Below are 14475 nucleotides of genomic sequence, written 5' to 3' on the forward strand. Positions count from 1 at the left end.
AATGTATTTCATACAAAATCTTCACGCTTCAGTATTGCACTAAGCGATAATAGATCGGATTTACTGACCAGTAAACCAGAATGTGTGCTTACAATTCTTGTTCCCCATGTATGTCATGCCCCTAAGTTCTCCAACCATTCACTGACCTCCTCTACCTATCATGCTGTGCCCACTGCCCTTGTGGGCTTGGCCAGTTCCAGTTCATCAGTGACAGCTTCCCACAGTCACTCCGCTCCTCAGTGGTCAGGTCTTCTAAATTCTTACACAGGCTCTACTTCCACTTGAGGCCATCTACCCGGCACTGCCCCTTCATTTTTCACAAATATGTACGGAGCCTTCTCAATTGGATTTTAACACCTTCAAGAGCAAAAGCTGTGGCTGGTAGACGGCCCTTGTAGCCCAAAACTAGCAGAGCAGACTTTCCATAAATGTACATCAGTCCTGCACTGGCTTAGCCCTATTAAAATTGCATCTTGTGGGGCCGGTACAGCATTCAGTGCCTAAAAATAATTTTAAATAGATTCTGTAGTCTTTCAGAGCAACCACCTTTTCAAACTCTGTGTTATGAGAAAGCCTGAAAAGCGTGCCTCTCAATGTCCTAATAAAACAGTGAGAAAATAGGCCCAAAAGAGAATCCCTGTGACATTCCACAAGACACCTGATGGCTGACAAGAGTTATATCCAATCTTTTAGGTATAGTTCTTCCACATATTCAAATGCCTAAGAAAGGAACATACTGTCAGTAGAATGTTAAGGGAGAATGAAAAATGAAGGGCACCTGGGTGGCTCATTTGGTTGAGCGTCCGACTTTGGCTCAGGTCATGATCTCACGGCTCGTGAGTTCGAGCCCCGCGAGCTGGGCTCAGAGCCTGGAGCCTGCTTCGGATTCTGTGTCTCCATCTCTCTCTGCCCCTCCCCCACTCATGTTGTATCCCTGTCTCTTAAAAATAAACAAACATTGAAAAAATTAAAAAAAAAAAGAAAAATGAGATAATCTAAGTCAATGACATCCACCTTCCTTAAAAGGGTAAAACAAATTGCCATGACTATTTCTTGGTTACCCAACTTTTGTTCCAAGGGACTATCGCGTTCTTATGTAAATGTCTGCAAATCATCCTGAGTGTCATTAAAGACCTGAGTGTCATTTCTTTCAAAAATCACCAGAATGTTTTTTCTTTCTGCAGTCTTCTAAGATCTTTCTGCTTCTCCATAGTATCTCAGAGATATCTCTGAGAGCACATCTGCCAGTTTCTTAAGTACCCTGAAACAGTCTCCTGTAGAGACTGTGTCCCATCTCCAAATGGAACACAGCCTTGCCAATACCTTGACTTTAGCCCATGGAGACCCATTTCCTACTTTTGACCTCCAGAACTAGAACATAATACATTTGTGTAGTTTTAAGCCACCAAGTTTATAGAAATTTTTTACAGTAGCAATAGGAAACTCATACAATCCCTGATTCAAAAAATCTTGGCTCAAAATCAAGTTCCTTTCTTTCTGCCAGGGCCTTGTGTTTATTGTCCAGATTCTTGGTCTAGTTTTGGATTCCATTAGCAGACTGTCCTTTAAAGCATTCCTGAACCAGTATGCCAAACTTCAGTGTGTTTCATCCCTCAAGACACCTTATATTCTGTTCCTTGACCAGCAACTAACTCATATGCCTATATATTTATTTTATAGTCTCAGCTCCCACTCCTACTAGGCCTTCTCTAGGTCTGCTCTGCTGTAAGCTTGACCTCTAACTACCCACCTTGCCTTGTCATGGGACTCTCAGTTTCTTTACTTTCCCTAAATCCATACCCATTGCCCTAATGCTTACAAAGTACTCAATAATAAATCAAAATAAACTGGGGTGAGTAGAGCAGTAGGTTTTTTAAGTGAAGAATGGAGAATCAGTAACATTAAATACAAAGTTTTTAAAACACTATAAATTCAAACTGTCTAGCTGCTTTAAATGAATTTAAACTCCAATAGCTACATGGACTACAAGTCGAGTATTAGCTGAGCCAGTGAATACACAGTTGACCCTTGAACACAGGTTTGAACTGCATGGGTCCACTTACATGGAGATATTTTTCAATAAATACAGTACAGGACTATAAATGTATTTTCTCTTCCTTATGATTTTCTTAATATCTTCTTTTTTCTAGCTTACTTCATCATAAGAATACAGTACATAATACATATAACATACAAAGTATGTGTTAATCGACTGTTTATGCTAGCAGTGAGGCTTCTGGTCAACAGGAGGCTATTAGTAGTTAAGTTCTGGAGGAGTCCAAAGTTACACACAGATTTGTGACTGCATGGTGGGAGGGGAAGAAAGACGGTGACCCTAACTACGTGTTGTTTAAAGGTCAACTATAATTTAAAAACTTTTTGGATCAGAAAAGGTGCCATAAAACTAGATATATTTAAATTCAGTGTTAATATTCAAAGGGTGAATTGGGTGGGAAGGAAAATCCTAAAAACCAAAGACTAAAAAAAACTAAAGTCTGAAGTGATTCTCATTTTCAAATGAGTCTATCAGCACTAAAGACAACACAGGTTCACCAAGAAGTCATGCCAAATTAACCTAACATCTGTTTTTGAGAAGAGAAATATGATGATTACTCAATAAGAAGAAATGCTAGGACTAGAGGATAAACTAACTTCAACGAAGTTTTCCTTACTATCCACATGAACAGATTCAAATTTCAAAATAACCAATAGTTTAAAACCTTAAACTCCGCAATGTTGATGGAAACTGAAAACGGTGCAGCCTTTATGAAAAACAGTAAGGAGGTTTTTCAAGACTTAAAGATAACATTAGCAAGATGGTCCAGCAATGCCACCCTTGGGGATATAATCAAAAGAATTCAAAGCAGTGAAAAGATATGAGCACGCCCTTATACAATACAGCTTTATTCACAATAGCCAAGGGGTGGAAGCAACATAAACGTCCATCAACAGGTATATGGATAAACAAAATGTGTACATACTTACAATGGAACACTATTCGATCTTAAAAATGATGCAATTTAAACATACTACAAGCTGCATGAACCTCAGAGACACCATGCTAAATGAAATAAGCCAGTCACAAAAGGACACATGCTGCATGACTCCACTTATTTGAAGAATCTAAAAGACTCAGAATGATAGAAACAGAAAGTAGAAAGGCAGTTGCCAAGGGCTAGAAGGAAAGGAAACTGGTACTTAATGAGTATAGAGTTTCAGTTTTATAAGATGAAAAAGTTCTAGAAATCCGTTGCAAAACAAGGCAAATATACTCCACACTGTTAAACCGTATACTTAGAAATGGTGAAGATGGTAAATTAAATTTGATGTGTCTTTTACCACAATAAAATAAGCAAAATAGGTTTTTTATTAAACTTTGGACAGAACAAAAAAGATGGTTTGCAACAAGAATAAATTTTAGACCTACTGATTCAAAGGTAATAATCATGGCATAAGACCTTGGGAAACACGTCCTTTAAGAAAAGGCTGAAGAATAAAAGGGGAGGAGTCATATTTAATAAGAAAAGGAAGGCTAAGTGAAACCTAAAAGAACAAACGCGGAGAAGGGAACCTGCAAGTTATTTTATGCTTAACTAAACCGACTTTATTAACTCACTCATTCAACAATGTTTATAGAATGTAAACAATGTGGTCCGCACTGTTCCAGGTGTTTCTGATACAACAGTGAACAGAGCAAAGATCCTTGCCTTCATGAAATTCTACATGTCGGTGGGGAAAGATGCACAAACAATAAGCGTAATAAATGAGTGCGGTAGACTATTTCTAAGTGTCTCCCAATGGTTCCGGGTATTCACACTCTCGGGTGATTCCTTCCCTGTGTGTGGACTGGACTTAACAGAACATAGAAAACATGATAAGATGTCACTTCCAAGATCAGGTTATAAAGACTATGACGTCTGTCTTGCTCACACACTCTTGATCTCTCCTGCTTGCTTGCTCCAGTGAAGCCAGCTGCCACCTTATGAGCTGCCCTGTGGAGAGGCCTTGTGAAGAGGTGAGGAACTGAGGGCGGTCCCGGCCAACAGCCAGCACTGAACCGAGACCCTCAATCCAACGGCCTGCAAGGAACTGAATGGTACCAACGGCCACATGAGTGAACTCGGAATGGATCCATCTCCAGTTGAGCCTTGAGGTGAATGCAGCCCTGACCACCACCTTGGGTTCAGCTTCTGAGAGACCCTGAAGCACAGGGTCTACACAGATTCCTGACAAACAAAGACTATGATAATAAATGTGGTTGCTTTAAGCCACTAAATTCTGGAACGATTACTTTATGCAGCAACATATATTAACACAACATGTTAATCACGTGGTATGTTAAAAGAGTTGCAAAAAAAAAAAAGTAGAGCAGAGTAAAGGTGGGGGTGTGTGAGATGTGATTTAAAAATGGGGTGTTACAAAAACTTGCATGTGAATGTTTATGGCAGCATTATTCATAATGGTCAAAAAGTGGAGCAGCTCTTTCTGCCCACGGGTCCTGTCCCCATGCTTTAATAAAACCACCTTTTTGCATCCAAAATAATAATAATAATAGTCAAAAAGTGGCAACGACTCAAATGTCCATCAACAGGTGAATGGATAAACATAACGCAGCATGTCTAAAATGGAAAATTACTTAGCCATAAAAAGACATGAACCAGTGATATATGGAAGAATCCCAAACATATCATCCTAAGAAGCCAGTCACAAAAGTCTACATATTGTGCGATACCACTGTATGAAAAGAAAGTCTATACAGAAACAAAGTAGTTTAGTAGTTCCTGGGGTTGGGGTAGGAAAAGGACTACCCATAAATGGGTGTGAGGGATCTTACCGGGGTGAAGGAACCAGTCTCAAACCAGACCGTGGTTGCTCAACTTGGTAAACGTATTATAAATCACTGAATTGTACACTTAAAACAGGTGAATTTATGGTTAAGGAAACTGTACCTCAAGAAAGCTGCTTTTCAAAAAAACAGGCGGTGTTAATACAGGCATGCAGAGAATAGGACACAAGGGGAAAAACGAAAAGGAGGGTTCAGCCGTGAGAACATCCAGGGGAAAGAAGGCAGAGGAGGGAAAAGTACACAAAGACCCCAGGGCAGCAGCGCACCTGTGTGTGCGCAGCACAGCAAGGGTGTCAGTGTGGCTGGACTTGAAAAGTTTTAGGTGGGAGAGTGAGAGATGAAGCGGGAGAAGCAAGGATGGGTAGAGGACGGTGGTGACGGCAGCACGTAGGGCCTCTGCACGTCCACGGGAAAGACGTGGGCTTTTGCGACGCGAGAAAGGGAGAAGAGATGAAAGCTGTGCGCAGAGGAGAGATGTGACCTGACTTGCATTTTAAAAAGATCCTACAGGGCACGCCTGGGCAACACAAACACTAAAACCGGAACGATACAGAGAAGATTAGCATGGCCCCTGGGCAAGGATGACACAAGCTCCTGAAGCGGTCCCTATTTTTATAACTAAATATAAAAATGAAAAGATCCTACAAAGTAGGAAAATTATAAAAAGAGATGATAAAAGGCTCCATACAAGCTAGCTACCGCCAGAGTTACTGACCTCTCTGATCTGACTGGGATACTGACACGTTCTACACTGAAAAGGAGGGGACACTTGTGTCTCAAAACGTGGCCTCTGTGACCTGCACCAGACCCCAATCCAGGGGGGCCTGTTACACAGGCAGGTCCTGAAGTTCCACCTCTGATGTGTGAACACCTGGCTCTGAGGACGGGAGACGGAATTTTACACACTTCCCAGGAGATGACTTTTGAGAAACACAATGAACCAGATGAACATTCAAGTCCCTTCAAACTCTAAATTATGAGAAAGTATACAGGCAACTAAAACCACGCTTGTCTAGGGAAATGGCTGGGGTTTACTATAAATGAATAGCTGAATTGATTATTTTATTACAGATGAAGTGCCTTTTTTCCCCCATTCTCGAAAATCCTTACCCAGTTGTTTTTTTTCCCAGCATAAATTTCCATGTTCTCTCCATACTGCGGCTCTTCCAGTAACGTCTGATACTCAAACATGAGGCGGGAGCTCTCACGAAGGCGGCTGCACTGGAACTGGTGATACTGTTGCACAAGCTCCTTCACCACAAGCAACAGACATTCAGGATTTGAAGGATTCCAGGAGGCAAGGTTCTGTAGAAGCCATAAATAAAAGACCAGTTGAAAAGGAATTTTCATACACATCCAGCATCCCATCAGCACATCGACACAGAGGAAAACCGTGATGAAAATCTAAGATTACTCTTAATTAGCCATAAACTCAGAATTGAAGTGACAAGGGTCTTTTGAGCTTGGTGACTTCTCCTTGTCTTCTAAAAATCCTTGCAGAAAATGAAGGAGAAATTCCATTAGAAGGAGGCAGAGACAGTAAAGTGTGAAGCCGGGTAGTAACAAAATGAGAAACCTTGATACCCTAGAAGATCATCATTTTAGCCCTGGGAGACTTAATTTCCTCTTATTCTTTTACAATTTTAATTTTTTTCAATCTGCACATAAATTCAGCATTATATGCTAACATCATTCAACCCAGATCCATAGACCATCCGCACCTATACCAGATATAAATAAATGTTCCGTAAACACTGGAACCCTACAGAAACACAAGCACACCGATGATGGTTTGGTCTGGAAATGATAGGAACGGAGTAGGGAAGAGGGAAAATAAGTTAGGAAAACAAGGTTGAGAGAGAGGAAGGAAATGGCTGTGAGAGCTGACAACAAGGAAAGGAGCTGGGAATGGGGAGAGATTTGGTAAGCATGCAGTCCTTGTTAAGCTCACATTCATTCATTCATTCATTCATTCAACAACAGCTATCAGATGCCTATTATTAAGCTTCAGCCACTGTTCTAGGCAGTAAAGAAAACAAACCAAGCCCTTGCTCCCCAGAAGCTTACATTGTAGAGGGCCAAAATAAGCAACAAACAATGAACTACATCAGATAGTAATAAATGCTACTGAGGAGCAAACAGCATGTATCTCAGAAGCCTAGTGAAGGGAGTGGCACAAGGAGAAAGAGGTGATCAGCTTGTGTGAAATGGTGTTGACACGGTGAGTAAGGAGGTCTGAGAGTTGACTGCTAGGTCCAGTGACACAGCCATCAACAGCGTCCTCAAAAAGCACTCTTTGGTGAGGTAAAGCATGACTGTCAAGCATTTAAGAGAGAATGGGTAGAAAGTGTACATAGCTAGTATAGACAATTCAAACTGGTAACTAGGGAGGAGTGTGGGGTCAAGGGAAAGTTCTGCTCAGATGTTTGTAGCCTGCTGGAATGTCCATGTAGAAAAAGAGGGGGGGCATTAAGGGGCTGGGTGCAGAAGAGCAAGAGGAAAGAAAGCCAACAGGTAGATAAGGATGGGATCTCTAAGAGGGCTGGCTTTAGAAATGAGCACAGAGAGCCCATCCATAGGAACAGTTGGAAAAGACTAGTGAAGGAGGAGGAGCACAGGTAGGTTGTTGTGTGAGGTGACAGGAGCTTGGGGCCAACTTCTCTCCTTAGAGCTTATATGTTCTCCTTGAAACACGAAGGATGGTCATCAGCTGGGAGTTAGGAAGAAGGAAATGATATTGGAAGTTTGAGAAGGAAGTGTGAACCAGTCATTTGGAAGAGTCATTCAGAAGAATAAATGGACTGGAAAAATGTAGGAGGAATTCCAGACAGCACTAAAAGCCCCACTGGGGTTAGAGGTACAGTTTTTAAGTGAGACAAATTAGCATAAATTTCGTTGCCTGGGTGCAAAGGTGGAGTGAGAGGAATTTGGATTTAACAAAGCTTGGGACCTTGCCAGAAAAGCACAATAGAAAGGAAGAGAGGCAAAAGATCTGAGAGGGTTTGCAAAAGAATGATCACAATTATGGACCATGGCTGTTAAGTCAGGAAAAGGCCAAGCAAGTCTGTAAGGGAGGTGGGTTAGTGAAAGGGTGGCAGGACCAACGGTCCTGCGTTTCGTGGGTCATTAGGTATCATCACACAGGGAAAGGCTTACTAATAAATAGGGAAGATACATAAGCTTGAACTAGGGCTACTGCAACTCCAAGGACAGTAAGCAGAATGAGAATGACAAATGAAATAAAAGCCTAGTAGGCTGGTGCTCATTAGGGTGAGGTTTGCTCCTCCAATTAGGTCAATCAGTAGGTGTCCGGCAGTAACACTGGCAGTTAATCCCACAGCCGGTGCTACTGGCTGAATGAACACTAACGGTCTTGATACCTACTAACATAGGAACGAGTAGAATAGAAGAGTTGCTGGAGATGAAACACTAAAAAGATTGAACTGGAAGGATGGGAGGTATGGTCAGAGGATAGGATGGTTGCAACTGGGAGAACAGAGATGAATCTGTTAACTGGTACTGACAAGGTATCGAGTACTACCGAGAGTGCGCCTGGCTCGAAGAATCATTTATGTGAATATTAAATCATATATTTGGGGAATTTGGGGAAAAGGGAATGCTACAAATTTCCTTGGTATTGGTAGCAGCACTGAAGAGCAAGAAAAACACCTCCCGTACCTCCAGATTCTGTTTCAAGTGGGATAATCTGAGGTGTGTCTGGGGTATTGGGGTGTTTGTTTTAATTACAGCTTCCCAGGTGATTCGAATGAACAAGAAAGGCTGAGAACCACTGACTTGGAGGAAAAAGAATTACAGAAGAGGTTGCAGGTATCTAGGACTCTACTGATAACAGACCATGTTAATACCCCCAAAACACTCAATCTCCAGAAATCTAGAAATTTAGCATCAAGAAAGAGAATACATATTATACTATGAATGTTCAATAAGTGATAATTATATAGCTTGCCAAGTGCTATATAAATTCTAAGAACTTTTCATACGTTCAAGTTAATCCACATCACAACCTTACAAGTTATATTAACCACTTTACACATGAGGCAAAAAGTAGTTTAATATCTTGTCCAAGGTCAAAGAGCTATTAAACGATAAATCAAGTTGAATTTCAAACTTAAGCAATTTGGCTCCAAGTCCCTGCTTAAGTACTATACCAGAGGTCCTTACACATTTTGGTCTTGGAAACCTTTTACACTCTTTAAAAAAAAAGTCCTGAGAACACCAAAGAGCTTTTGGTTATATGAGTTATAGGGATCACATTTACTATATTAAATATGAAAACCAAGAAATTTTAAAAATATTTATTAATTCATGTTAAAATAACAAACCTACTACATGTTAACATAAAAAAACATTTTTAATGAAATCACTATGATTTCAAAAAAAAAACAGAGCATGGCATTGTTTTATATTCTTGCAAATCTCTTTAATGTCTGGCTTAATAAAAGAGCTGAATTCTCATACCTGCTTTTACATTCAATGTTGCGATATGTTGCTTTGGCTGAAATATATGAAAAAAATCCAACCTCACTCAAATATGTACTTTAAAAAGAGAGGAGTATTTTAATAGCCTTGACAAATAATTCTGGATACATTCTTCTTGGATACTATACCGAAACTCAACAAGTGGTAGTTTCTTAAAGGTTAGTTACAATGTGGAATCTGAAACTATATTCATAAATGTTTCATACTCTTACATCAAATTCCATCCATCTATCCTGCACTTTAAACATATCATTTACTTATATATGATTTTGTACCATCATGATGTGGTCATTTAGAAAATACTGATTCACTGAGTTACGTAAATCTTCCAAACTGTGACACGTTTCATTTATATAATACCAAACAGTCACATTCATTAATACCATAACTAATCTCACCAGAAAAGTCTATCAAAAGAAAACAAACAAAAAGTAAAGAAATGCATCCTTTAAAAGGATAGCAATTATTCTGGTCTACTAAATGGGTTGATTTACAGGCACTAAATGACAATGGGGAAATCACAAAATGCTCTTTTATTTACAGGATAGATAGGTCTTAAGGGAAGTTCAAATAAAGACTTGATGAACAGAAGAAAAGTAAGATCTTCAGCATCATACAGTGAATGAAAGGCAGCCCTAACTATGAACTGATTTGATAAGAAGAGTACAAAGTCTTCACTGGCAAATCTCTTGACTTCAAGATTCTGAAAATTCCTTTTGAGCTACTCAGGAACACAAAGTACCAATAGGATAAAACAACACAGTATAAAACTTAAAATGATCAGTATGTAGCTTGCTATGCATTTCCTCCAGAGATTATCATTAAACATTAATAGGAAAAATATGCAACCTTCCATTTGGTCAAGTAGTCAAGTCCCTATTCAAGGACAAAAAGAAAAAACTTCAGTTACTTCAACTTCTTTTTTTTTCAATTCTATCATTTTCTTTAGCTGTTTGGCAAGTTACAAGCCTATATTCCACAATAAAGAAGAAGAAGAAGAAGAAGAAGAAGAAGAAGAAGGAGGAGGAGGAGGAGGAGGAGGAGGAGGAGGAGGAGGAGGAGGAGGAGGAGGAGGAGGAGGAGGAAAAGAAGAAGAAGAAGAAGAAGAAGAAGAAGAAGAAGAAGAAGAAGAAGAAGAAGAAGAAGAAGAAGGAAAAATTCTAAAAGCATCTAAACTGGCAAACATCTCTTACCAATTTGAATTCATGTCCAGTAATTCAACCTAATTGTTAAATGCATAAAGATATGCCAACAAGTCCCTTTCCATTAAAATATAATCTCCCAATGCATGGAAATGCATTTGACCTCTTTGGCCATTCAGTGCATACTTCACCGTGAAATGACTTAGCCAAAAAACATCCTCATCAGGGGAGGTAAAGATAGGCTCAACAAGATAAAAATCCTCCCATTATTGCTATATGACCATTTTTACTTAGGTAATTTGTGGTTAGAACCACTTTGTTTAGAAGAGGAGAACACAGAAAATATTACAAGATTGTGATCACTTCCTAACTCTAGGACATATTTTTTAAATGGTCTAACAATGGAGGATGTTGGCGCTTTCCACTCTCTTTAGTCAAGTTAGATGTCCAAAGGTTTCTTCAGGGAAGTGTGCAGGCCAGCACTTGGGAACAGGGGCTAGGGGGATGGTGCAGTCAAGGCATAAATTAAGAGGCTTCTTTAGAAAAAAGAGAAATAGGTATGTCTATATATATACATATATATGTGTATATATATCTATAATATGTATATATAATATGTATAATTCTATGTATACTAAGTTCTTATTCTACTTACTTTTGGTAATGCATGAAAGAAAAAATCTGAAATGAGGATGGTCATGAAGAGTAAGCATAGGACACATACTACCAAAGAAAAGAGAAAAGAGATATCAAAAATGAGGAATGAGGGGTGCCTGGGTGGCTTAGCCCATTAAACAGACAACTCTTGATTTTGGCTCAGGTCACAATCTCATCGTAGTTCGAGCCTCACATCCGCCTGTGCGCTGACAGCACAGAGCCAGCTTGGGATTCTCTCTCTCCCTCTCTCTATGCCCCTCCCCTGCTCACGCTCTAAATAAACAAACAAACAAACAAACAAACTTTTAAAAAATGAGGAATGAAAACCCCATTAGAAAAAAGCAATAAAATACAATGAAAGTAAACAGACAAAAGCAGAGAATTAACTACTATTATGACACTTTATTCACTCTCACTAAACACTGATGAAGCAGCTCAGGGAAGGTGTGATGTCAGTTCTTTTTAAAGACAGGTTAACCAGAGAGGCTGGCTAACTCTGGTAATACTCAGGGGCGTACAGCGACAGTGCAGAATGTAAATCTGCCAATCCTCTCTTCAGTTCCCTGAAACATCGGCTGCTAACCAAACAGTTCGCACCTGCCTCTCTATAGCCGTGACCCATCTCACACCTGGTGCTAATTCTGGATTCCCTACTTTGGCTCCCCTGCTGGGGCTGCCAGATGTGAGAGATGTTCCTGCTCATGGGACCCTCAACCATCTCACATTTCTCTCTCATCAACACACTCCACCGCACATGTACACTCCCAAACCAATGGCTCCACGACCTTGAACATGCCCAACAAATCCTCAGTTCCTTGTCAGCTTCCTTATGTCAGCAACACAGTGATGGATACTGTTTTCAGAGGCCTAGCTCACCCTCAATTCACATCTCACTGAAAACATGGCTCCTCAGCCATACTGAGGCAAATTTAGACACATCAATCAATGAAAAAAGTTGGGAAACGATGTACTAAAGTTCATATCTTTGGGGGGATAAAGGAGAAAAATAAGCAAATTAGCAAATGAGCCCTGGGGCCCATCACTGCCTAATAATGGAGAGAAAAGAAATTGAAGGGGAAATTTTTTTCTTTAAAAACAAAAATCTTATAACGAAAAATTTCCATTAATAAAGGAATTACCTGACATTTCATACTACAAAATTTTGCGCTGTCTGGCAATCAGATAAAATGGAAATCAAAACTGATTGACAGCAAATGAAAAGCATGCAACCTTATTAATAATCAAAGAAATGTAATATTCCTGGGTTCTTTTTTGTTAACTAACTTTTCGTTGAAAAAAATACTATATACACATGGTAAAAGAAACAGGACTTTTCCAATAGCATAAAAGAGTATCAACAACAAAAGTTAAGTCTCCCTCACAACTTATAGATTTCCCCAAGTAGATTTCCCCATTCCCCAAGTAGACTACTCTTATCCCCCAGAAAAAGCAACACTGGGACTGTGTAAGGCACCAACATTTGGCCCTTCTTGGGTATTTCTAGATCACCTCTAGCTCTGCTACCGCTGCACCTTCTCCCCCACTCTCTTAGGCTACATACCCTAGCTCCCCTGGTTCAACTAGCTTCCCTTGAATCAGGTGTCAATGTGAACTCAGTAGCCTGACTTTTACTCCAAGATGGGTCCTTGGTCCCATAAAGTGTTTCTTGCTCTCTCACGGGACTCATGATTCAGCCAGCCCATCACTTTTTAAGCAACCAGCTAATGCTAGTGAGGATGCAGTTTAAGGGACACTTTCACACATGAGAGTGAAAAATGATATAAGCAGTTTCATTCTCAAAACCCCCTAGAAGTCCTATTTCTGGGAATCTATCTAAGAAAAAAAAATAAGGGGAAAGTATCATAGACAAAAAATGTACAGTCATTTAAAATATCATGCAACTGCAAATAACCTACATGCCTGATAATAACAGTTGAAAAACTGTTATAGTCATTCAAAGGAATACGCAGCCAGTATGTTTACAAATACGGTGCAAGAGCACAGAAAATACTATTAAATACTGGCAAAATATTAAATGAAGGCAGATACAAAACTACATATACATTAAGATCTTGACTTGATTGTCCCCATCCCCTCCTAAGCCCCTACACACCAAAAACCACCTGTGCATAAAAAAAATTATTTAGAAGAAATGTTAACAACTGATGTCTACAGTTGGGAGCTATTTAGAAGAGTTCTTTTTTCCTTCTTTTAAATGTTCTATACTTTCCAAATGTATATAAATGTGTGTAAATGGGGTGCCTTGGTGGCTCAGTCGGTTAAGCTGCCAACTTCAGCTCAGGTCATGATCTCGCGGTCCGTGAGTTCGAGCCCCGCGTCGGGCTCTGTGCTGACAGCTCAGAGCCTGGAGCCTGTTTCAGATTCTGTGTCTCCCTCTCTCTCTGCCCCTCCCCTGTTCATGCTCTGTCTCTCTCTGTCTCAAAAATAAATAAACATTAAAAAAATTTTTTTTAATAAATAAACGTTAAAAAAAATAAAAAAATAAAATAAATAAATGTGTGTATGTGCACATAAATAACACATGCACGTATTTTCATACTGGAAAACTACAAATTTGAAATAGTAGGGGCGCCCACGTGGCTCAGTCAGTTAACGGGTCTGACTCGTGGTTCCAGGTCAGGTCATGATCTCACGGTTCATGGGTTCGAGCTTTCCGTCAAGCTCCGTGCTGACAGTGCAGAGCCTGCTTGGGATTATTCTCTGTCTCCCTCTCTCTCTGCTCCTCCCCTGCTTGCTCACTATCCCTCTCTTACTCAAATTAAATAACTAAACATTAAAAAAAATAGATTAATATACTTCAAATGTCTCATTTCATACTGTCTTCCAATCTCAAGTTGAAGAAATTCCACTTGCCATTTACAAATTTTATGAGGTCAGACTTCAATTGTCTCTTTTTATCAACTCAAAGTTACCCAGTTCCACAGCCTTCCGGAGAACAAATCTTGCATCGCTTAACCCTAGATAAATATGCTTTAAGTAACCTTGAACTGTTTCTTAAATTCCAAACCTCACACAACATTTCCAGAAAGCTACTGCAATATGCTATAATGTAATGGCAACAGTTGTAGGAATTCATTATGCTTCTCTCAACCAAAACTCTTTTGTGTTAACATTCCTCTGAATGGAAGTCTTAGGAAATGACCGGTGACATTTTACATTTCTAACAAGAACTGTAACTGGACAGCATGAATTTTTAAAATATCATTTCATCTAGGGGATACAAAAGATAGAAATAAGTCTTCTAACTGACCTATTTGTAAGAGGACCACATATTATCAAAAATGAATGTCTACACTGTGTACAATAGCT

At 39.6% G+C, this 14475-nt stretch overlaps 1 protein-coding gene and 1 non-coding gene across 5 annotated transcripts in view; one reads left to right on the top strand and one right to left on the bottom strand.

Moving 5' to 3' along the window:
* The window catches only part of BABAM2 (BRISC and BRCA1 A complex member 2), a 397415-nt gene that overhangs the window by 268960 nt on the left and 113980 nt on the right, over nt 1-14475 (bottom strand). For all 4 annotated transcript variants that reach the window (XM_053201072.1, XM_015064178.3, XM_053201074.1 and 1 more), the window contains one exon: nt 5957-6151. In XM_053201072.1, the coding sequence (XP_053057047.1) occupies nt 5957-6151 (195 nt within the window). The remainder of the gene's footprint in view (nt 1-5956; nt 6152-14475) is intronic.
* Nucleotides 5358-5460, top strand: LOC113592541 (U6 spliceosomal RNA). Its single transcript, XR_003412448.1, has one exon. It is a non-coding gene; the product is annotated as a U6 spliceosomal RNA (small nuclear RNA).

This window comes from Acinonyx jubatus, chromosome A3, assembly GCF_027475565.1.
Source record: "Acinonyx jubatus isolate Ajub_Pintada_27869175 chromosome A3, VMU_Ajub_asm_v1.0, whole genome shotgun sequence".
Taxonomy (NCBI): domain Eukaryota; kingdom Metazoa; phylum Chordata; class Mammalia; order Carnivora; family Felidae; genus Acinonyx; species Acinonyx jubatus.